This window comes from Neovison vison, chromosome 1 (genome assembly GCF_020171115.1).
Source record: "Neovison vison isolate M4711 chromosome 1, ASM_NN_V1, whole genome shotgun sequence".
Lineage (NCBI taxonomy): Eukaryota > Metazoa > Chordata > Mammalia > Carnivora > Mustelidae > Neogale > Neogale vison.
Genome location: NC_058091.1, coordinates 83,881,055 through 83,904,654, shown reverse-complemented (window position 1 = coordinate 83,904,654; position 23,600 = coordinate 83,881,055). Strand labels below are relative to the sequence as shown.

General features: G+C 52.6%; 1 protein-coding gene across 2 annotated transcripts; it reads left to right on the top strand.

Moving 5' to 3' along the window:
• Positions 1-26: 26 nt before the first annotated feature.
• On the top strand, positions 27-19,200 carry MTCH1 (mitochondrial carrier 1). 2 transcript variants are annotated; one of them, XM_044250294.1, is made up of 12 exons: positions 27-357; positions 4,259-4,343; positions 8,299-8,405; positions 9,106-9,183; positions 9,612-9,669; positions 10,061-10,112; positions 11,601-11,660; positions 14,329-14,422; positions 16,676-16,723; positions 16,916-16,983; positions 17,280-17,355; positions 18,354-19,200. In XM_044250294.1, the coding sequence occupies exons 1-12, from the start codon at positions 37-39 to the stop codon at positions 18,423-18,425; spliced, it is 1,119 nt and encodes a 372-aa protein (XP_044106229.1). In that variant the 5' UTR covers positions 27-36; the 3' UTR covers positions 18,426-19,200. The 2 variants fall into 2 exon arrangements, with proteins under 2 accessions (XP_044106229.1, XP_044106224.1); XM_044250289.1 differs by having other exon boundaries at positions 14,329-14,473.
• The last annotated feature ends 4,400 nt before the right edge of the window (positions 19,201-23,600 follow it).

Here is a 23,600-nt window from a genome sequence, read left to right as displayed (position 1 = left end):
GTCACGTGACGGGGAGTGACCTCGCCGCCCCGCGCCATGGGGGCTTCGGACCCGGAAGTGGCGCCCTGGGCTCCCGGCGGTGCCGCGGGGATGGCGGGAGCCGGAGCAGGAGCTGGAGCTCGCGGTGGAGCGGCGGCGGGGGTCGAGGCTCGGGCTCGCGATCCGCCGCCTGCACACCGTGCACACCCCCGCCACCCTCGGCCTGCGGCACAGCCCTCCGCTCGCAGGATGGACGGCGCGTCCGGGGGCCTGGGCTCCGGGGACAACGCCCCGACCACCGAGGCTCTTTTCGTGGCTCTGGGAGCGGGCGTGACGGCGCTCAGCCACCCGCTGCTCTACGTGAAGCTGCTTATCCAGGTGCCCGGCCAGGGCGCCGCAGGGAGGTGGGGGCTGACGTGAAGGTGACAGGCCGGGATCTGGAAGAGGATGGGGGCAGGGAATCTATGGCGACGGATTTGGGGATGGGGCGATGTCGGCAGGTTTAGTGGGCTGAAGGAGTGAGGGAAAAAGGAAGCGTTGAGGGACTTGGGGGTGCAGGAAAGGGGGCGAAGGGGTAGAAGCGACAGATTTGGGAGAGGATGGAAGGAACAAGGACTTTGGTGGATGCAGGGGAGGGATCGAAGGAATGGGGAGAGGGATTTGGAGGATGAAGGAACGGAGGCCATGAACTTAGAATAGTAGGGAAGGGGCAGCATTTTAGGGCGAGTAAAGAAGCAACAGAAATGGGGGGAGGGGCGGGAAGTTTTGGCGAATGGGCGGGGAGGAGCATTGGGGGCTAAGACAGAGTATTTAGATGAAGAGCACATACTTAGGGGGAGGGTAGCAGGAGCTTGGGATTTGATAGAGATGGATTTAAAGCTGTTTGAGGGGACAAAGGACTGGAGGCCAGGGCCAAAAATTTAAGAGAGAAAAAAGGGCATCAGACTCGGGGAAGCGGGGGCGATGGGGAGGAGACGGTGAATTTAATGGTAAGGGGATTTAGTGGGAAAGGGCAAAGGCAAAGGATTTAGCAGGGGAGAGTTCTGCGTTTGCAGAAGGGGGCTCTGCATTTGATGGCGACGACAGATTTGGTGGGAGGAGGGGGCAGGGTGACGCGTTTTGAGGGAGGGGAACAGATAGGGCGACGCAATGGGGGAGGGGTGTGATGGCGATTTGTCTGGAGAGGAGACCGAGGAGGAGGAGGCTTTTAGGGGGAAAGAGATGACGCATTTGGAAGAGAAAATGAAAGTCACAGCTGGGGTCGAGAGATGGGACTTACAGTCCTTGTATGGGGGGGAATGGGTTATGGAGTTTTGGAATTGGGCAGAAGGGGCTGGTGGGACATACTGTGGCAGGATAGGTAGAGGCTGGCAGAAACTGAGGCCAAGGAAGGACGACTCTGGAATGGAGCCATGTAGGGGCCCTTGGCGTATGGTGGTGGCCGGCAAGGCCTTGCAGATGAAGTGGGCTGCTTGAGAAAGGGAGAGATTGAGCTGGAAGGAAGCCTGGTGGAAGGAGTGCATTTGGCAGAATTAGGTAGACAAGACTGAGATGGGCACTGTTTAGATAGGGGTGGTTCCAGCCACGACTGATAACTGAAGATTTCGCCTAGAATTTTCTAGTGAGGAAGGGAAGGAATAGAGGGGGTAAAAATTGACATGGAGGCCAACCAAGATTTGAGGTTGGAGTTGAAGTGAATGGGCACCAGATTTACTATCTTTGTAACAGGACTGAGAGAGTGGGAGATACAGTTGGCATGGGAGTAGTTGAAATCTGGGGTCCGAGGAATGGAGCAGTAGATTTTTAGGTGTGACTGGGAATATGACAAGCAATGAGGAGATTCAGTCAGGGACACGAAGATGCCTGACTGGCATCTTACGGTGACTGAGATTTGAAAATAGCTGGTGGGGAAAGATTGAGACTGGTATTTGGTTATGATCTGGGAGCTGATTTTCTTAAGGAATTAGGGCTGCATTTTCAGCAGTAGAGATTACAGGCTTGGGAGAGAAAGTGGGGGCTTTGGAACTGATGTTACCTGAGAAGCAAGGGTACCAGGAGCTGAGTTTTTCATCTGACAGAGCAAGATTGGGTGAGGGCTGGGTTTTTAGGGTGGCAGCTAGGAGGGTCTCTGGGATAGAGGATGCTGGAGTACATCAGGAATTGGTGGGAGCGGAGAGGGGGTTTCACAGGAACGGAGTGAGGAGCGGCTTCATGGTGGATTTGGTGTACAGTGAGAAGAGCATTGAAATATGAGTGATTTGAAGAGGGAATTGGGTATGAGGAAGACTAGAGGCTGAAAAGAACTGGATGGGTAAGGATGGTGCCCCCAGTTGGGGTGACAGAGGTCATCTTTGTGATCTGAACCCAGCTGGTGCTGAGTGTAACATGTTTCAGGGTGAAGTATACCTTGGGAATCGGGCATAGTTTGCAAAACAGCAGCTCCCAGTCTGGGGGCAGGCAAGTGGCAGGATTGGAGTGGCAGATTCAGGGGTTGGCTAGATCAAGTGGACAAGAACATGGAGTCTCAGATCGGGATTCGTCCAAGTCAAGTTTCAGGAGTTGGAGGTTTGAGGGTGAGGAACTGGCTCTGCCAGTGTCCGGTGCAGAGCCGCAGCTCTGGCTGGGGGAGGACTGGCTTAAAAGATCTGGGGATGACCTAGGCTGCATGTGACTTGGGCACAAAGAAGGGAAACTTGAGGATGAGGGAATGGGGCTGAGATGTGTGCCTTTGATAACCCCAAGTGGAAGTTAAATAGACTCGGCAGATTTGGGGGCTTTGGGGTTAAGGGACACAGCAGATTTAAAGGTGCAGGTGGAATTGCTAGGACCCCCAGGTGGTGACTAAACTAAGACAGCAACAGAACAGTAGTAGCTCAGACTTGGAGTTGAGGGTGTAAAGAGAATAGATAGCACCTATGGAAGGAACAAAATCAAAACTAAAGGTTTTCCAGGGAGGAGGGGAGGGGATGGGGGGTTCTGACCCCTTCGAGCATTTGTCCGAGAAGGGGAAAGGTCTAGAGGGGGAGGGCTAACAGCTTGGGTCGGCTGGCTCATCCCTTTCCTTCAACTCCCCTGGGCTACAATTTCATTTTTTCGAAAAGAAGGTGGCTATCATGGAGGGGTTTCTTCATGTACAGTCAGTGATCTGTCACGTAGCTCAGAATGACATCCCCAGCCAGAACTTTCAAAAACACTTGACTAAGGTAAAGAAGAGACGAAATTGGACCAGGAAAACACTAGAAGCATACCTAGTCCAGTTTTTAAGGCAGAGCTCTCCAGCCTTGCCATTTCTGTTCCCTGTTACATCCAAAAAGAGCTGCTCTGGTCCAGGTGCTTGACTGCCTTCCTGTGAGGGACAGGGCTTGTGTTCTGGCCCCCTGCCCGGGAAGGGGACTTCTCACACCCCACTTAGGTACTGGTCTAAATACCTTGCCTCCTGCCTGGCCATAGAGTCTCTCTCCGCAATAGTTGGCAGCATCATAAATGGCCTCACACCTCAGGAGAGACACCCCCACCCCTCAGGGGTGTGGGTATCTGTGTCCTCTCCTCTCCCCCATGAGTTTAGCGGGTACTGTAATTATAACCAGCGTCTATACAGCAAGAATTACGATAGCCCTACAGAAATGAAGGGATCATTGTGTCACAGGGATATGAAGTTATCAAGATTAGAACACAGATGAAGAATTGTTTGAGGAGCATCCAGGACTGGAGGTAACAGTTTGCTCTGCCTGGGAGCCAGAGGGACAGACTTGTCTGCCTTTCCAGTGGGGGCAGTCAGGAACTTGAGTGTGGGGTGCACTCTGGGGTGGCTTACTCGGAGGTGGGCTGTCTGAAGTTCAAGACCGAGATGGGGGTTTAATGTGTTTGGGTGTTGGTGCCTTTGGGATTGAGATCGGACTGAAATGTTAGCCCAGAGATGGGAATTACCTGAGATTTATTCTGAGATGAGTGCAGGGTTCAAAGTACATAAAAGGGGCTGGGGGCTTTCTGCACTGGAAATGTCTGGAATCTGAAGGTGAGAATGTTGGGGGACAGAGTGACTTGGATTATGGTAAGGGTGGGGTCTGGGACTAGACGTTTCCATTGGTTGGGAGCCTGTGTGATGCTGATGATTCTAGACTGCCAATGACATTTCTGGTACGATTTGCCATGGAGAACACCCAACAGGAGCGGCGTTGGAATGTGTGGGTGAAGAGGCAAAGGCCTGGGGGCATGAGCAGCCATGAGCCAGATCAACAGTGGAATCTGACCTTCCTTTTTGTGTTTGTTGATTCTGAAGGTGGGTCATGAGCCAATGCCCCCCACCATTGGGACCAATGTGCTGGGGAGGAAGGTCCTCTATCTGCCGAGCTTCTTCACCTATGGTGAGTCTGCTTCCCAGGCCGGAAAGCCCACACAGACGAAACGTCAGCCGGGAGCAGGCCCAGCTGGCCCCAGGGCACACGCAGGGGAGTGTGACCCTGTGTCCGACGGGCAAGGGGGGCGGAAGGGGTTGAAGTGTGCCCAGCAACAGCGGGTAGCGAGGGTGGGAGCAGGTAAACAAGACAGCTTTGGTCCAGCTCCACCGCCTGTAGCTTCTAGACACTGGCCCCTGTCATCCCTGCCACCCCAAGTTGTGCCTGAAAATGGGAGTCCAGGGAGGTTTCCCTTTGCTTTCGTAGCATTCTGGCCCTGTTACCAGTGTTTCTGCTTTGCTGCTACGCCAGCAGGAGGCCTTTTCCAGCAGCTTCCTGGGTTCTTTCCCTCCTCCTCTTTCCCCTGCATTCCACAGGCAGTGGGGCCCCCTCAAGCATCTTCCCACACTAGGCACAGAGCAGCCAGTGCCCAGGGCGTTGCGGTTCACCTCCGGCCTCCCCTGAGCGGCCGCTGGAGCTTGGCAGACTGCTTTGCTGCCCCCTGTGCTCCTGGTACGCGAAGCCGTGGCATCTTCTTTATCTAGGCCCTTCGTGCAAGCACCCCATAATTCCTGCTGTGGCTCTGCTGGCTAAGAGGTCTCTCCCCAGAGGCCCACCCTGGGAGAGCTTGGCCCGGGCTGCTGAGCCCACCTGGCTGCCTCTTACTGCTCATGCCTAGGCCTCCAGGTGCCAGCTGGCTCAGGCCGTCCCAGCGCACTATCAGTGTCTTCCAGTGCCCACCCTCACTGGACTTCTCTTAATGTGCCCTCGTTCTCCATGTTCACAGTTGGGCTGATGACCTCCCCGCCGCCCCACCCCAGGCTTCCTCCACTTCTGCTCTTCATACCTGTTTGGTCAGTCCAGAATGATCTCTGAAAACCTCTCTGCCAGATAACCTGGGGCTTTGCCTCCTGTCACCTTTCTCTTTTTTTTTTTTGAATTTTTTTTTTCTTTACTTTGTATTATTTACTTATTTGAAGGAGAATGAGAGCTGGAGAGAGAGCGTGAGCATACACACAGCGTGAAGGAAAAGCAGGCTCCCTGCTGACTAGAAAACCCTACGCAGGACCCTGGGAACATGACCTGAGCTGAAGACAGACGTTTAACTGACTGAGCCACCCAGGCGCCCCCTCCCCGCCCCCTGCCTTTTTCTTTTTAATTCCACACACTGTTGGCAGAATCTGATGTCATGGCTCTCTTCCATTTTGCCACCATGGTGTTGAGCCCATGGCCAGGCCAGACATGTCATTTTGTGGGAAAGTGTGTTCGTGTTTGGTTTTATTTAGAAACAGTCTGGGAAGGGGAGGGGGAGGTCACAGAAGTGGGTGGGCATGCTGACCATCGCATGGAAAAGCTATAGGGTATAGAGTGAACCCGGGTTTTGTGGGAAGCTGGGGCAGTGAGCTGCCAGCCCCTCCTAGTGGCTTCTGTGCGTGCTCTGGCCGTATGAGGGACCAAGGGTTAGAACCCAGACTGCCTCTCCTCGTGCTTCCCGAAAGCGCTCAGGGTGAAGGGATCTTGACCCACGTCTTGCATCTTGCAGAGATGAGCAGAGTTCTGTGCCCCCACTCACCCTGAGTAGAGAAATGTTGTTTCCATCCAGATGCAGTAAACAGACAGCCATTGGGCAGTTGAAGATAACCGTGCCTGCTCTCCTGTGAGCAAGGGGGCTCAGCTGTCTCCTATCTAGAAAACATCTACTCCTCTCCAGGTTGCGATGGAAAGTGCCACAGCTGTCATGATGTTCTTTGGTGTAACAGCCTGGAGAGTTTTTTCCAGGGACTGCAGAGAGACTGTGGAATGACTGAGCCTTGGCTGGACTGTAGGGATATTTTATACCTTTCTCTGCTCTTACTTATTCCTAAATCACCTCTGAGATGAGGGGGATAGGGGTCCTTACTCCTTTTTTTTTCTTTAAGATTTTATTAATTTATTTGCCAGCGAGAGACAGAGCCAGAGAGCACAAGAGAGGGGAACAGCAAAAGGAGCAGGAGAAGCAGACTTCCCAATGAGCAGGGAGCCCAATGCAGGGCTTGATCACAGGACCCTGGGGATCATTCCCTGAGCTGAAGGCAGATGCTTAACTGATTCAGTCACCCGGGCACCTCGTCCTTTCTCCTTTGTTACTGGTGGCCAAATCGGATAGAAAGAGGCTAAGTGACTCACTCTTGATCACACTGAGGCTTTATCCTGCCTGCCTCTCTTGCTGCCTGGAGCTCCCCTCCTCCAAAACAAAACCTTCCTCCTGCCTGTTCACTCTGTCAATCAGGGCACCCTGCCATGTCACCCAGTGTCCGGTCCCCTCCTATTCCTCTCTTTCCAGCCCCACGCTCATCTCAGAAAGCCACATCTGCAGGGAACAGGTGCTCTCTGGCCCCACTGAAAGCCTATTCTAGCAGTGATACTGAATTTGTTGGGTTGGCAGACATGTTGCCGTGGAGAGAAAGGCGCTTTTGCTGGTTTCTGCCACTGCGTGGTGCTAAGGAGCTGAAGTTGGGTCTGGGAGGGGAGCACGGTATCTGGGAGAAAGTTCTGCTAGCTTCTCTTCTAGGTAGGCAGGTTTATAAGAATATATCACTTTGGGGCACCTGGGTGGCTCAGTGGGTTAAAGCCTCTGCCCACATCGGGCTCTCTGCTCAGCAGGGAGCCTGCTTCCTCCTCTCTCTGACTGCCTCTCTGCCTACTTGTGATCTCTTTCTGTCAAATAAATAAATAAAATCTTTAAAAAATAAAAAGAATACATCACCTTTTTGAACATAGTTTAAAAGTTTATATTAAAATAATGGAACTTTGGATAGAGCATGTGATTGGCTCATGAGGTTGGTAGAGCACGTGACTCAATTTTGGGGTTAGAAGTTCGAGGCCCACACTGGGTGCAGAAGTTACTTAAAAAAAAAAAAAATAAAATCTTTACAGGCATCTGGGTGGCTCAGTTGGCTAAGCTTGGTTTTGGCTCAGGTCATGGTCTTGGTTTTGGCTCAAGTCATGATCTCCGGTTCTGGGATCAACCTGTCGTCGGGCTCTATGCTCAGTGCAGAGTCTACTTGTCCTTCCTCTGCTTGTCGCCCCCACCTGTTCCCACGACCCCTCACATGCTCTCACTTTCTCTCTCAAATAAATAAATCTTAAAAAGAAAGAAAAAAGCACTGACTCATTCAGGTAGGGTCCAAGTTCCCTGACTGCTTATGTTTTTTCTATAGAACAGTTCACTGGTGCCTGTTTTGGTTACTTCTCCACTAGCTTTGTCCCATCCCCCCACTCCCACCTACTCTCCCCACCCCCTGCTGTGATTCATAAATGCTAATGTGTATCAGGTGGGAGCCTGGGTGCAGCACAGTGACAGTGACAGGATGAGGACGGCCTTCTCCATGGTGTGCTCAGGGGATGCTCTTTGTTCCTTTTTCCCTTTCTTCCTCCCTTAGGTTGCAAACTTCATCGTTGCCTGTGGGCACTCTCTGCCTCTTTCCTTTTTTTCTTGCCCCCAAGGAAAACATTTTTTTAAAAATAAATTTATTTTTCCAGTGTGGGGCTTGAACACATGAAACCGAGATCAAGCGCTGAATGCTCCCCTGACCAAGCCAGCCAGGCGTCCCAAGAGAAACATTTTTTTATGAGCAACAGAAGTGGTTTCTGGGTTGTAGCACTGAAGTTGCTGCATTAAAATACCATATCCCAGCTAGCCAAATATTTCTCCAAAGTTAAAATATGTGACTTTGTTGGTTGAAAATACATTCTGAAGGTTTTACCCAGAGAAATGGGCTAGAGAAGACTTTGGAGTTGGGGCCCAATTGCTTCTGGAGTTTTGGATAGAAAGCTGCTCCTTCTGTGACCGAGGAATAGGACACATTTGGTCTGGGAGTGAGTGTGATGTGGAGTGAGTTCGTCTGGCTCCAAACGTGATGTGGCCATCTCTGCTTTCTTATAGCCAAGTACATCGTGCAGGTGGATGGCAAGATAGGGCTCTTCCGAGGCCTGAGCCCCCGACTGATGTCCAACGCCCTCTCCACGGTGACCCGGGGCAGTATGAAGAAGGTGAGCCTGGGGTGAAGCCAGGAACAGTTGCCTGAGGTTCCCCCAAGTTCCCTGCCAATCCCAGAGGTGGCTGTGTGCACCATAGCCAGGGCTCTACACCCTGGTGGCCCAGGACTGTGTCTCCTTGATTGGGAAGTGTCCTGCCCTATAGTCCTCCTGCTTGCCCACAACCGTGACACCATGCCGGCAGGGGCTCCCCCCCAACCCCTGGAGCTCCAGCCTTGGAGTTACTGGAGGTGGACCCAGCTGCAGGGGAAATTGCAGGAGCTGGTTCCTGCTATCCCTGTCTCTTAAGTATGACATTTAAAAGATATAGCTGTACTTTGCTTTTGGCCCTCCTTTGTTTTATTTTGTGTTTTTTTTTTTTTTTTTTTTTTAAGATTTTATTTATTTATTTGACAGAGAGAGACCACAAGTAGGCAGAGAGGCAGGCAGAGAGAGAGAGGAGGAAGCAGGCTCCCCGCTGAGCAGAGAGCCCGATGCGGGACTCGATCCCAGGACCCTGAGATCATGACCTGAGCCGAAGGCAGCGGCTTAACCCACTGAGCCACCCAGGCGCCCTATTTTGTTTTGTTTTTAATTAAGTAAGCATGACGCCTGTGTGGGGCTTGAGCTTGAACTCACAACCCTAAAATTGAGAGTTGCATGCTGTCCAACGGAGCCAGCCACGTGCCCCACTCCTTTGTTTCTTGTATCTCAGGTTTTTCCTCCAGATGAAATCGAGCAGGTTTCCAACAAGGATGACATGAAGACTTCTCTGAAGAAAGTAGTGAAAGAGGTGGGTATCTAGAGCTGGTAGAGGGAGGGGCCCTGGGAGGGCAGTCTCATTATTTCTCACGGCAGAGTGGGCCGGGTCATTGAAGAGACACAGATTTGGCTCCTCGTGTGTGTGTGCGCGTGCACGTGCACGCTCACACACATGTGGCTAGGGTAGGACATGGAAGGAACCCTGTCCGCACACCGTAAAGAATACCAGAAAGCCTCTTGGCTATCATGGGGTCTAGTGCAAGACCCATTAGCACTCCTCGGTGGAGGGAAGTGGGGGTTGGCTGATAAGTGGGGTGATCCCAGGTTGGCTGACCCCACTGGGAGCTGTGGGATCCCATTTTTTCCCTTGGAAGAGCTTGTGGTTCCCCGGGAGTGCCAGGTCACTGGCAAAGTCCCAAGAGAGGGCAAACCAAGTCCCCACCCTCTGCTTTCTTCCAGACCTCCTACGAGATGATGATGCAGTGTGTGTCCCGCATGCTGGCCCACCCCCTGCATGGTGAGCCACCCCAGGGGAGACGGCTTCTCCACTGTGGGGTAACCCCTCATGGGCCATAGCCAGGCTGGCGGTGGTGGATCACTGGGAAGTACAGTCGTGTGGGGGTCCTTTCCTGGAACCGCACTGAGGAGAGATTGGCAGGGAGTCCTGTCCAGAGGGAGCCTGGGCCCTCCTGGGCAGAAGAAACGGGATGCCATGGTCATGGGGTGTGATGGGAATCCCTGAGGCTCTCCTGCCCTCCTGCACTGACACAGGCCATGCACGGTGGCCATGGCAGCGGGCAACCCCCGGTGGCCACGGCAGCGGGCAACCCCCCCGCCACCACACACACAAACTGGGTTGCCCTGGGCTTTTGCCACCATGTCACCCTTGTGTGTTTCTTTTTCCTCAGTCATCTCAATGCGCTGCATGGTCCAATTTGTGGGACGGGAGGCCAAGTACAGGTGGGTGATTCTTCAGAACTGGTAGGAGCGGCCACTCAGAGTCTGCTGGGACAGGCCGCGCTGGGGTCAGGTGCTGTCCCTCTTCTGCCCTCGGTCTCATGCTAGCTTCAGGGGAACGTGGCAGGGGCTTCCATGGTTGATGTCCCGGGCCTTTGCTCCTCTCCATCGCGTGTCCAGGGCTGCCCTGGCGGATTCTGGCAGCCCTGCAGAGGGGGTGAGTGGGAGCAGAGCTCGCTCAGATTGTGCCCCTCGGGACTGAGCTAGGGTTCCCTCCTGGACCCTCATTTACGCCCTAAACCATTTAGCTCATTTCATTTTCTGCTAAGAGGCTTTCCCTCTGTGGGCGTGGGCCCGTCCCCTCAGTGGTTCACCAGTACTCACCCAGCATCTGTTGTGCCCGGCCCTGAGCTGGGAGCTGTGGGGATGTAGCTGTGGGGCCGCAGCCCTCCCCCGTGGCAGTTCTGCCCAACCCGGCCCCCTAAAGCTCAGTGCAGGACAGTGGGAGGAGGCTAGAGGCACATGGCAGGAGGACAGTCTCTGGGACCCTTCCTAAGACTCTCAGTTCCTGGTTTCTGTTGTTTCTACAGCCATCCTGTGGTTCCACTGCCATGGCCCCATTTTGGGTTGACTAGTGGGAAATTGACCTATTGTCCCAAACTGAAATGTAATGGTGGTCAACAGGAACGGGAGGGGAGGATGCAGCTCAGAGTCCCGGTGGGCCAAGCTGCATTCAGGAAGAAGGGCTGTGGGGCCTGGCAAGGCAGGGGTCCGGGAGCAGCCTAGCACTAGGGCTTTGGCTCCCACCATCTCCAGCTTGTTTCCCCTGCTGCCTAGGCTTTGAAGGAGGTCCATGTAGGACAGGCTGCTCAGCATCACTAGCCCCAGGTCCCAGAGGCAGCTCTTGAACCTCCTTTGCATTTCATACCTAAGGCAGCAGCCTGTCCTTTGATCTCTGAGCTTCTGGTGGGGGTTGGGGGCGGGGGTGGTGCCTTTTCCCAGGCTGCGTCTGGGCTATCTGGTTCCAGGGTCTCCTGCAGGGCTCCCTGTTCCTTCTCTGCCCCTTCTCAGGGTCCCCACTTGCTACCCCTCCTGCTGTCCCGCTGTCGGGCATGCAGGCCTTCTCTGCCAGAAGGCTGTTTCATACAGAAAGGCTGTTGTCTTTGCAGTAGCCCAGACTGGAAGCATAATGGCCAAATTCCACTAGATCCCCAGAAAGCAGCAGCAGGGAACCGCTAGGCTTCTCCTGGGGTGAGGGCTTTCCCATCTCTGTGAACTGTAAATACCCCTCTCCCCGAGACAAACACCCTCTCGTCTTCGCTGCTTGGGTTCTGCCTGGTAACAGAGCCTTCCCCCAACCCACCCACGTCCCCATCCAGGCCAGGACTAGCCAGCTCAGTTCTAAGCAGTATGGTGGGCTCCCTACTTCACCAGGGGTTGAGCTCCAAGGTGACTGGGGGACCTCATATCCCTGTCTTCCCTTCTTCACAGTGGTGTGCTGAGCTCCATCGGGAAGATTTTCAAAGAGGAGGGTCTGCTGGGATTCTTTGTGTACGTGAGTTTCTGTACCCCATAGCTGGCCTCATGGCATGGCTCTACTAACAGATACCTTCTCAACCTCTCAGGCCATAGCCGCCAGACTCAGACTAACCACGGGGCTCTGCCCCTCCCACTGCATTCCGGCTCCGTAGAGCTCCGTGGCATGTGTGAGCCACGGATTACCGGGACCAAAGCTGCTCGGCCCTTTGCAGATCACGGCTCGCACAGACATGGTACTGTTTGTCCAGCACACAGGGTTGGGATGGGCGGGGGGCAGGGAGACAGACTGATTGGCCCTCTGCCAGACCCTGTCCCTTGGCGCTGGGGATGGGAGCGGGCCGATCTTACTGAGCTGGGCTGCTGTGTTTAACATGGCGGGTGTTGCACGAAATGATCTGATCTCCGGCTTCTGGAAGGTCAGGACATGTGACTCTGCTGGGCCTATCTTTGTGCCAAGCAGCCAGCAGCAGGGGCCCATTGCCTCCCGAGGCCCACAGACCCCCGCCCTTCTGGGTGTCTCACGCCCACCTCAGGTCACCTGTAAAATAGAAAGCTTATACTGAAAAGAGCGTGTCCAGATGGAACAAACCACAAGCAGACCCCAGAGTCACACCGGACAGCTGTCTTTTGTTTTTGCCTTGTTAAGGTCTGGGCTGGGACCGACACGCTGTTATGTACTTAACATACTGGATAATGGGGTTCCCTGTTCATTCACTGTGGTTGGTAGTTGGTCAGGTATTTCTATATAGGGTCTCACTTAACCAAGAAATGACCATGTAGGTGCACATGTGTGTATATGGTTCTCACCAGGAGGGGGTCTTGCCCCCAGGAGATGCTGGAAATGTCTGGAGATGGCTTTTGGTTGTCACAATTGGCAGCTGGTGGGTAGAGGCCCCAGAAGCTGTTAGCCGTCCTGCAGTGCAGAGGTCAGCCCCCCACAGCAAGGCACGATCTGGTTCTCCATGTCGGGAGTGCTGGGACCGCCAGGCCTTGATAAATACACACACACTCAGTTTTTTAGAATTTGATTATTTATTTGACAGACAGAGATTACAAGTAGGCAGAGAGACAGGCGGAGAAAGAGAGGGGTAACCGGTCTCCCTACTGAGCAGAGAGTTTGATGTGGGGCTCAGTCCCTGGACCCTGGGGTCATGACCTAAACCGAAGGCAGAGGCTTTAACCCACTGCGCCACCCAGGCGCCCCTACACTCACACTCTTACATTCATACACATATATGTACACATACGTATGCATACATATAAGCCTATGTGAATAAGTATATGTGTGCCTAAAGGGTACATCAGAACATAAAACGACATGTCACCACCTCTGGTTGTTTTCACACTCACTGTACAGAGCCCTCTTCCCGGGTATGCAGGGATTCTGACTTGACACATGCCTGCTCATCGGGTTCTGTTGTGCTTCACATGTGTGTGGTCCAGGTGACACCTGTACATGTTCCCACACTGAGAAGGCCCCAGAACGCCTGTGAGTGGTAGTCTGAGCACAGGTGGAGGCATCAAGATTGGCCATTGCATTCGAGAAGTTTCAGTTTCTTCATATCCCTTATCACCTCGATGTGTGGTGCATATTCTTTTTTTATTAATTATTTTTATTAACATATAATGTATTATTTGCCCCAGGGGTAGGTCTGTGAATCACCAGGTTTACACACTTCACAGCACTCACGTAGAACATATCTTTCCCAATGTCCGTAACCCAACCACCCTCTCCCTACCCCCCACCCCCGGCCACCCTCAGTTTGTTTCCCAAGACTCTAAATCTCTAAATGGTTTGTCTCCCTGCCTGGTCCCATCTTGTTTCGTTTTTTCCTTCCCTACCCCCCAGATCCCCCACCCTGCCTCTCAAATTCCTCCTATCAGAGAGATCATATCAGAGATGATGATTGTCTTTCTCTGACTCACATATTTCGCTCAGCATAATACCCTCTAGTTCCATCATGGTGCATAACTCTTCAAATATTTTGAAATAAGAGTTGCGCATATTCAGAACTCTGTGCCACACCTCCCAAGAGTTAGCCATTCTTCTCCTGGAGAGTTTTCCAGGTCGCTCTGTATCTAAACAAGCAAATAAACACATTGAAAGGAACAGCAACACGCAGGACTCATTGATCTCCGTCTGGCCTTTTGCCTGTATTTTCGGGGTCTTTTGTAGCAATTTGAAGGGCTGTTTCTTCTGAAGGCCATCTCTTCTAACAGTCAGCCCTCCTTGCAGAAGCTTGTATAGAATGTCTTCGGTGGAACATTCTAGAGGTGAAGACTATAGATGCATCAAGCCAAGTGCTTTGTGGGAGTGGATTAGGTGAAGAGTCCAGGAGAAAATATAAATGTGTAGACCCTGTTTCCTAATCTGCATTTGAAAATCCCAGATTTAGCAACATTCATATCTCTGTGGTTAGAAAACCACTTGTGAGACTTTAAACTAATTTGTGGCCTCAGATGTGGCCTGCGACAACACCCCCACATGAAGAAAAGAACCCCTCCCTCGTGTGGCTAGCTGCCGGCCCACATGGCCCCTGGAGGCTGTTTTCCTGAGGCTCTACTTTGGATATGCCGATGTTTTGAGCTTGGAACATCCTTGTCTCCTTCCTGGGCATGGAGCCCCCAAGAAATGGTCCCCTCCCTCCCCCTGCTTATCTTTGCTCACCTTGTTTTTTAGCGGCTTAATCCCTCACCTCCTGGGAGATGTGGTATTCTTGTGGGGCTGTAACCTGCTGGCCCACTTCATCAATGCCTACCTGGTGGATGACAGCGTGAGTGACACCCCAGGGGGGCTGGGAAACGACCAGAATCCAGGTTCCCAGGTTGGTTGGAACAAGGACTTGTCAATTTTCCGTGTACTGCTGATACCCAGGGTCTGGGGTAGATTCAGGACCCTGCGATCCTTAGCACCAGGCCCTCAGGGCTAGAGAGGGTCTCTGGGGAGTGGTCCAAGAGGACCCCCTTTATTTTTTTTTTTTAAGACTTATTTATTTGAGAGAGAGAGAGCACGCGTGCACACGAGTTGGGGGAGGGTCAGAGGGGGAAGGAGTCCCAAGCAGATTCCCCACTGAGTTCGGAGCCCGACATGGGGCTCGATTCCCAGGACACTTGAGATCGTGGCCTGAGCTGAAATAAGAATTGGACACTTAACTGACTGACCCAGGCGCCCCCTAAAAGGACCTCTTGTGCTGGGGTCAGCTTTGCTTCTGAGGAGAGTGGGCTCAAGAGAGAGGAGATTCAAGATCTGTAACCAGACCTGGAGGAGTTCATGGAGTGCCCCTCCTTGGGCAGCTTTAGAAATAAAACGGACTCCAGCTTTTCCAAGGTGATGACCTAGCAGTGAATCCGGAAATCAGGATACAGACTAGCCCATAACCCTTTAACTTTTGCTTGATGTTTTATGCTTATGTGAATATTAGACGACATTTGATCCCAACAGCACCCCAGTTGTGAAGGGAACAGTATAGGTGTAATGTCCCATTTTACGGGTAAAAAGTTGAGATCCAGAGGTTGAAAGGCTCTCCTGAAGCACTTGGCTAGGAATCAACAGGGTTGGGACTAGGTCTTTTCCTGTCCTGGGTCGGGGACTCTTGCCTGACCCTGAGGCTTTCTAGGTCACCTGGGAAGTGTCCCTGCAGATGTACCCCATGATTTCGGTAGCAGTGGTCTATCTATACAGCCTGGTCTGCACAGTCCTTAGCAGGCTGGGTCAGGCACAGGGAAGCGTTAGTTTTGAGATGCTAAAAGGTGCTTGTTTAAGAAAGGTATCTAGAGACCTGACGGATTGAGTGGCTTGGCCTGAACCAGGATGAGTTGGGAGCAGTGATGGGCAGGAGATTCCTGGGAGCTAGACATTCTAACAGCGAGATTGCAAGCCCCAGGAGGATAAGTGAGCTGGGGACCTGTCTGTCAGAGTCACCTCGTGGGGTGGGGTGGGGGCTCATGGTCTGTATGTGTCTGTGTCTGGGCGTGTGTCTGTGTGGTGAGGAATGTCCCCACCCTAGCTGAGAGCCCTCTGCTCAGCGGGAAGTTGGGTCTGGTCATTTGACTTGGGTAGGTGAGTCCTGTTGGCCTTTCAGTGTTGGCAAATTCAGCTGGTTCCTTGGAGATCAGCTCCGAAATACCCAGGGTCTGCCCCTTTCTCAGGGCCTCCTGGATGGGGGAGCTGCTGCCATCACATACACAGCAAGGCTGGGGCCCTGGGGGGTGTGGTGTCCCACAGCTGATTGGCTTTCTCCAGCTTTATGGAAAGAGGTTTTCAGGTGCTCTTCTGTGTGTGGCTTAAAGGCTCAGATGAGGCTGCCGTTCCCACAGAGGGCTGGACAGGCTGCATCCGAGGTTGTAGGGTATCTGCCTGCTGGGATGGCCATGCGGCATGAGGCTGAGGCACAGGGAGGTCCCCCTTCCTAGAGAGGGGCTGTTTTCTAGGCAAAGTAGGATTCAGATGTTTGGGGTCCGAAGGGGGTGAGAGCTTGGTAAGGTAGGGGATGGCCATAAGTTGAGAGTTTCCCCTCCCCTTTTGCTGCAAGACCAGGATTCTGCATCTGAGGAGTTGGGTGGGTGTCTGTTTTCTCACTCAGTAAGCACTTAACTAAGCACCAGGTGTGTGCTGAGCCCTGGACACTGATCAAGGCAGACACAGGCCAGACCCTTGGAACTCACAGCTTAGTGGGGTGCACAGGCCAGCAGCTGGTATGATCCTACTTACCAGGGTCTGCACCTCTGCTCCTCACCATCTCAGGCTAGGTCTCGGGAGTCCTATTATTCTGCTCCCCTTGCTTCTGCCTTTCAGGCCTTCTCTTGGCTCTGGCTCTGGCTCCAAGGCCACCAAAGCCACTGGCAGGGCCGTAGAAGGGAACACCATATCTGCTATGGTGTGAGGGGACCCGAGCCCAGACGGGGTGTGAGGCCAATGTATAGGGTCAGGTTGGGGGGCCCCAGACCAGGCAGCATGGGGCCAGAGTGCTTCTCTGAAGGGCCGCCCGCAGTGCCTGTAACAAACTGGTCTTCCTTTCTGTCTCCAGTTCAGCCAGGCCCTGGCCATCCGGAGCTATACCAAATTTGTGATGGGGGTAAGTCAAGCCAGCGGCTCAGCCAGCTGTCCTTTCTCCTTCCCTGCGGGCCCGAGTGGGGCTTGGGAGGCTGGCTCTGGTGATAGCTAGAGGCAGGCCCGGGTGTAGGGTATTGGCACAGTATGCCCTTGCTCCCTGAGTTGGGAACGGTGGTCGTGGGGTCACTGCCACTCCGGTCTCCCTGGGTTTCAGATTGCAGTGAGCATGCTGACCTACCCCTTCCTGCTGGTCGGTGACCTCATGGCTGTGAACAACTGCGGGTAGGTGTGCCCCCCTCCTCCAGGCAGCCTGGCGGGGCCGTGGGGGGCAGGGCGTCCAGTTCAGCCTGTCCCCGGTGCTCTGCTTTCTCCTGCCTGGTCTGTGCGTAGGCTGGCCACCCCCACCACCCGCCGGGTACCCCGGCATCCTCTGGGATTCACTGCGCCCCCGCCCCAGGCTGCACCTGTGATTCGGGGATGTGGGTGGTGGCAGCTCCAAGACGTACCTTGAGCTCTCCTCCTTGGCTGAGCCATCTCCCCCCATTCAGTGGGTCTGATGTGCTCTCCTTCCTGGGTAGGCTGCAGGCCGGGCTTCCCCCGTACTCCCCCGTGTTCAAGTCTTGGATCCACTGCTGGAAATACCTGAGCGTGCAGGTAAGCAAGTTCCCAACAGAAGTGTGTCCCCCCCCCCCACCCGCCATTCTTCCCCCACACCAGTCAGGTCAGATGGTTTTGAGGGCTTTGCATTGTGCGGAAAGATGAGAGATTGTCTCAGGGCCCAGTGTTGTCACCGGGTGCATTAAGAATACAGACTCCTGGTTTAAGGCATTTTCATTAAATTTTCACTTTATTTTAGAAAGGATGGGAGGGTGCTAGATCTGAATTTACTTACAGATTTTGCAAAAGACAGTCTCTCTTTCTTCAACTCTTAAAAGATTCTGAGAAGGAGAACTCTGAGGGAGCCCACAGAGTAGGTGGTGAAGCTCAATATCTTAGCCTTTGAGTAACATGGCTGCCGTGTCTGAGGCCAACCCATCGCTTCTGCAAGACATCCCCACTGCCCGGGAGAACCTGAGGCTTGAGCTGGGCCACGTGGCGTGGGTGCCAGTCTTGGGATTTTGTGTTCTCTGCCCAAGCACCCTCCTGCCGGCCTAGAGCCCTTGGTCCCAGAGGTCACGGATGCAGGCGTCTGGCGCAGGGCAGACCCTTGCCTTGGTCTAGCCTTGGTTTGCCTTGAAGTCAAACCAGCACCCCAACAGGCCTCAGGCTGAGAAGTGGATGGATGGGAGGGAAGCAGTGGGGGCAAGAGGCAGACCCCGTTCTTCACAGCAGCTTGAGTCAGGGCTCCTTCCTTCATGTCCCGCGGGCATTAGGGAGTCCCAGAAGTCTCTGAAACCAGAAGGGCAACGAGTCTCCTCTTAGCCCCAGCGACACTGGACACACTTCGACGGGAACTGAACTGACCCCTCGTGCTTCAGTACAGGACATATTCTGACCTTGCCCTCTAGGACTGCCAGCCTACGCCCCCCCACCCCCGATCCTGGGGTCTTTGAGCTGCTGGTCCCTGCTTTGGCTCCTGCTGGCCTTGCCCTGGGGTGGGACGAGAAGTGTGACCTCCCTGGTCACTGACTCACCCGTTCCTTCCAATCCAGGGCCAGCTTTTCCGCGGCTCCAGCTTGCTTTTCCGCCGGGTGTCCTCAGGATCATGCTTTGCCCTGGAGTAACCTGAATCCCCTGAAAAAAACACAGTGTCTCAGCCTGGCCACCGCAGGTGGGGCGTGGTCATCTCGGGCACCTGTCAGATGAGTCCGACCCGGCAACACCTCGTGCTCCAGCTAGCAGGGCTTTGGTTTCCACGTTTGCTGTGTGTCTGTCCAGGAGAGGAGGTTGGGGGGAGGCTGCCTCCAGGGGATGGGTTACCCGTTAGATCTGGGAAGGTGTGGGTGAGGCTGGAGAATTGAGGCAGAACCCCCTTCCTTCACAGATTTGCCGAGTCTGCCCTGTGCAAGGGGCCAGAGAGTGGCTCACGGAGGCCTAGCTAGAATGGGAAAAGGCTCACTGGGTCAGATCCCACCCCCCACCCCACTCATACCCACGACAGCCCCAGCCATCATCCTGCAGCTCAGCTCAGAGCACTGCTCTTCTGCTTTGTAAATAGGGCCTGGGCCCCTTGCACGAGGCCATCATCATGTCCCGGCCTGTGCTTGGAAGCTCCCGCTAGGTACTACCTTCATGTTTCTCAACACTACTCCTCTGACACGAAGGTGGCACCTTCCGAAAGGAAATCATGTGACTTCTCTGAATGTGTCTCCCTCCTCAAACGCTCCTCTGGTCAGTTCCATGGTAAGGACTTAGGTGTGGGATATGCTTCCCTGGCGCTTGTCAATGCCCGGAAGTTAGGCAGGCCGCTGTCTCTCATATTATTCGGTTTAAAAGTTCCCGATAAGATTTGACCTTGTCTCCCTCCCTCAAATAAAGTGTATTGGTGGTGATTTGGAATTTGGTGGGGAGCGTGTTATTTTTATGACTGTAGCAGCTGTCCGTGGGGTCCTCCTCGGCCCCTGTGCTTGTGTGAGAAGGGGTCACAGGTGGCTTAGCCTGGGGATGAGAAGTGCTGGGCCTTGGCATAGATCAGCTGTGGGGGAGGCCATTGGAGGATCCCGTGAATCCGACAAGGTCAGGGTGCCAGGTTACAGAGCAACAGCAAGGGCATAGGCCTACGAGCAGGAAGGCAGTGCCTGTGATGCCCTCCCATGCATCAGAAACTTCCACCCACACCCCTCCTGGCATCAGAAAGTTTTCCCCGCATCCCTGTTGGCTCAGCCCCACTTGTCCATGACAGTCTCAGGTTGTGCCAAGAGTTGTTCGGCATCGTGGTCGTGGGGTTACAGCAGAAGGGGGAGATCTCTTAATTTGCTTCTGCCCAACACCCAGGTTTGTAAAACCGGCAGAACTTACAGATGGAACTGGACACCTCTGGTTTTCCATCTGATGGGGTCTGAGTACCAGTTGGGGTCCAGCTGGGTTCCCCGAGTGTTTCTCTGCCCTTGCTCTAGGGAGTGGTTTCGGAGAGCTGGGGGTCTGGTGACTTTGGGCTGGGTCACCCCCAGGGAAGTCCCCCCACCCCCGGTGCTTTGGCTGAACCAGTTTTCCCCAGGGGCCCTAGTAGCCATTGACTTAAGGGCAGTTTCCTTTGTGTATCTTTGGTCCCTCGGGGTGCAGGAGCATGCCTGTGTGGGCGTCCTGTGAGGGACCACTGGTTGAGGCCTCTGAGGTCCCATTCTCACTTCAGATGGCTGAATGGCCAAGGGAAGGAGGGAGCTAGGTAAGCGGGCCGGGCCTGGCTGGCACCATTTCTTCAGAGAAGGAAGGCCTTTCAGAGGCATGTCTGTCTCCCAGCATGTGACCTTTCTCCAGCCCACTGTGGTTTTCCCCCAGCATTGACCACTGGTGGGGGTGGGGGCAACTTTTCTTCCTGTTGCTCTGCCCTAGAATCCTATTTTTTCCATTGATTCCTTCCTATGGTCCCCCCAGATGTAGGGCACTCTGGAACGTGAGCTGGGCTGGCGCTGAAGAGCCCCTCTGACAGCCATCCCCTCAGACATTTGGAGAGGCCACCTCTGGTCAAGAGTGGGCCATGGGTGGGCGTGGCAGGTCACCCTGAGGCGAACCAGTGCTGCCGCCAAGTAGTCCCTGGGGACTTGCAAGTCCGAACGGCGAGAACCAGAACCAGAAATGTTGAGAAAATCCCTTTGATGCTCTGTCTCAGTTTTTAGTTGAGCAAAGTACAGGCTTTACCCCTAATGTTTTTCAGGCCAATATACAGATGTGGTTATTATGCGTGTTAAATGCCCCCTTTGCCAGACCCTTCTGTGTTTGAGGGCTGAGGTCTCACCTACCGTTGGAGCACCTGGTATTTCACTGTCAAGTCCTGGAAACTAGAGTGGCAGGGTTTTTAGCTGAGAAAGGAGATGGAGTTGGACTGGGGTAGGAAGGGAGCTGAGCCATCAGCAAAAGGAGGGGTGACAGGAGTGGGAATGTCCTCGTGGTCAATTAGTCTCCATCCACTCCTCCTGGAAAAAGCAATTCTGATGGACAAAGCTGGGGAGTCCTCTGGTAGGCCTTTTGGGGCCCCCTGTGGTGAAGCCTGCGTTGGTAATGGTGGCCTTTGCTGGGTCCTAGTGTAGCCCTTGTTGCTTTGCCAGTCCCCAGATGCCTGAGAGCTGTGTGGCAGAGTGCTGAAGCAGAGTGCTCCCCACTGTGGTCCTTGAAGCCTCAAAGTGCCAGCCTCCTTCCCCTCTGAAGTGCCCTCCTGTTTACCATGGGCTTGTGCTGACACGTCCCCTCTCTGCCCATTTGTCACAGCCTTGCCTGACAACAAGACATGGGACACCATGTCTTGTTTCCCCAAAAATGAACTTCCAAAGAGGTCCCTGCTTCTGGTCTTAGGTGGGTCCTCTTCATGTGACGGTGTCCTGAGGGCTGGCCACAGATGCTCTTGCTTTTCAGGAGGCAAGCAGAGCTCACGCCAAAACCAGAGAAGATGGGTTTGGCCTTACACAGGCCTGCTCTGCTCAGAGGCAGCCTCACCTGACTCCCTCACTGACCTAGGGCTAGCTTGAGAAAAAACAGGCCCAGGAAAGGAGGGACCCCTGTGCTCAGGATCGTAAGTTGGGTCATCCTCTGAAAAACATAATACTCTCTATACTTAGAAGAAGAAGAAACAAAAGCATATGACCATCTCAATAGACACAGAAAAAGTATTCAACAAGATTCAACACCCCTTCATGACAACAACATTCAAAAACCTAAGAATATAACTTCCTCACCCGGATAAATGGCATCTCCAAAAGACCCGTAATTAACATTAGACTGAATGATGAACACCCTGATTTTTTTCTCTAAGATCAAGAGCAAGACAAGGATGTCTGCTCTTGCCATTGCTCAGCATTGTCCTGGAGGGTCCAGCCAGGGCAGTCAGGCAAGAAAATGAAATAAAATTTATCAGGGTTAGAAAGGAAGAAGTAAAACTGTTTCTGCAGATGACATGATCTTGTAGATAGAAAATTCTGGGGCACCTGGGTGGCTCAGTTAAGCTTCTGCCTTTGGCTCAGGTAATGCTCTCAGGGTCCTGGGATCGAACCCCATATGGGGCTCACTGCTCAGCGGGGAGCCTGCTTCTCTCTCTCCCTCTGCCCCTCCTCCCTGCTCATTCTCTCTCAAATAAATAATGTTTTTTAAAAAATCCTAAAGAATCCACTAAAAATACTGTTGTAACTAATAAATGAACTCAGAAAGGGCACAGAATATAAAATTGATGCACAAAAATCAATCATACTTTACATTCACAGATGAACAAAGTAAAGAATAAAATTAATAAAATCATTTATAATAGCATCAAAAATAAAATATGAACAAATATTACAAAAAGCCCACACAGTTTATACCTTGAAGACTACAGAATATTGTTAAACAAAAGTAAAGACCTCAATAAATGGAAAGATAACCCTTGTTCATGGACTGGAAGACCTCGGTGGCAGAATACATAGTTTCCTATCAAAATCTCAGCTGACTTCTTTGCAGAAATTTGACAAGCTGGCACTAAAATTCAAATGGAAACTCAAAGGGATCCAAAATAACCTAAACAATGTTGAAAAAGAAGAACAAAATTGGAGGACACACACTTCACAATTTCAAAATGTCCTACAAAGTTACACGATAATCAAGATGGTGTGATACTGGCATAAGATAGACCTAGAGATCAATGGGACAGGATTGAGAGAAATCCAGAAATAAACTCTCACATTTAAGATCAATTGATTGTGGACAAAGGCAACAAGACAAGTGAATGGAGGAAGAATCACCTTCAACAAAAAGTTCTTGGACAACTGGATATTCACATGCATTAAGAATGAACTTGGGGGGGGCGCCTGGGTGGCTCAGTGGGTTAAGCCGCTGCCTTCGGCTCAGGTCATGATCTCGGGGTCCCGGGATCGAGTCCCGCATTGGGCTCTCTGCTCGGCAGGGAGCCTGCTTCCTCTTTCTCTCTGCCTGCCTCTCTGCCTACTTGTGATCTCTGTCAAATAAATAAATAAAATCTTTAAAAAAAAAAAAAAAGAATGAACTTGGGGGGGTGCCTGAGTGGTTCAGTGTGTTAAAGCCTCTGCCTTCGGCTCAGTTCATGGTCTCAGGGTCCTGGGATCAAGCCCAGCATCGGGCTCTCTGCTCAGCGGGTAGCCTCCTTCCTCCTCTCTGCCTGCCTCTCTGCTTACTTGTGATCTCTCTCTCTGTGTCAGAAAAATAAATATAATCTTTAAAAAAAAAAAAAGAATGAACTTGGGCAACCACCTAACACCGCATATGAAAATCAACTAAGAATGGATCAAAGGCATAAAGACAAGAAATGAAACTATTATAAAACTCTTAGAGCATAGGCTCAAATCTCTGTGACCTCAGATCAGGCAATGGTTTCTTAGATGTAACACCAAAAAGTACAGTAACAAAAGAACAAATAAATTGGATATCATCAAAATTGAAGACTGCATTCAGAGGACATCCTAAAGAAAAATCGAGACGACAACTCACAGAATGAGAAAATGTTTTAAAATTACATATCTGATAAGGGACTTGTATTTAGACTACATAAAGAATTCCTGCAACTCATAATAATAAGACAAGTATCCCAGTTAAAAAATGGGCAAAAAGGGGCACCTGGGTGGCTCAGTGGGTTAAAGCCTCTGCCTTCAGCTCTGGTCATGATCTCAGGGTCCTGGGATTGAGCCTGCTTCCTCCTCTCTCTCTCTCTGCCTGCCTCTCTGCCTACTTGTGATCTCTGTCAAATAAGATCTTTAAAATAAATTAATAAATTAAATTAAATCTTTTTTTAAAAATGGGCAAAA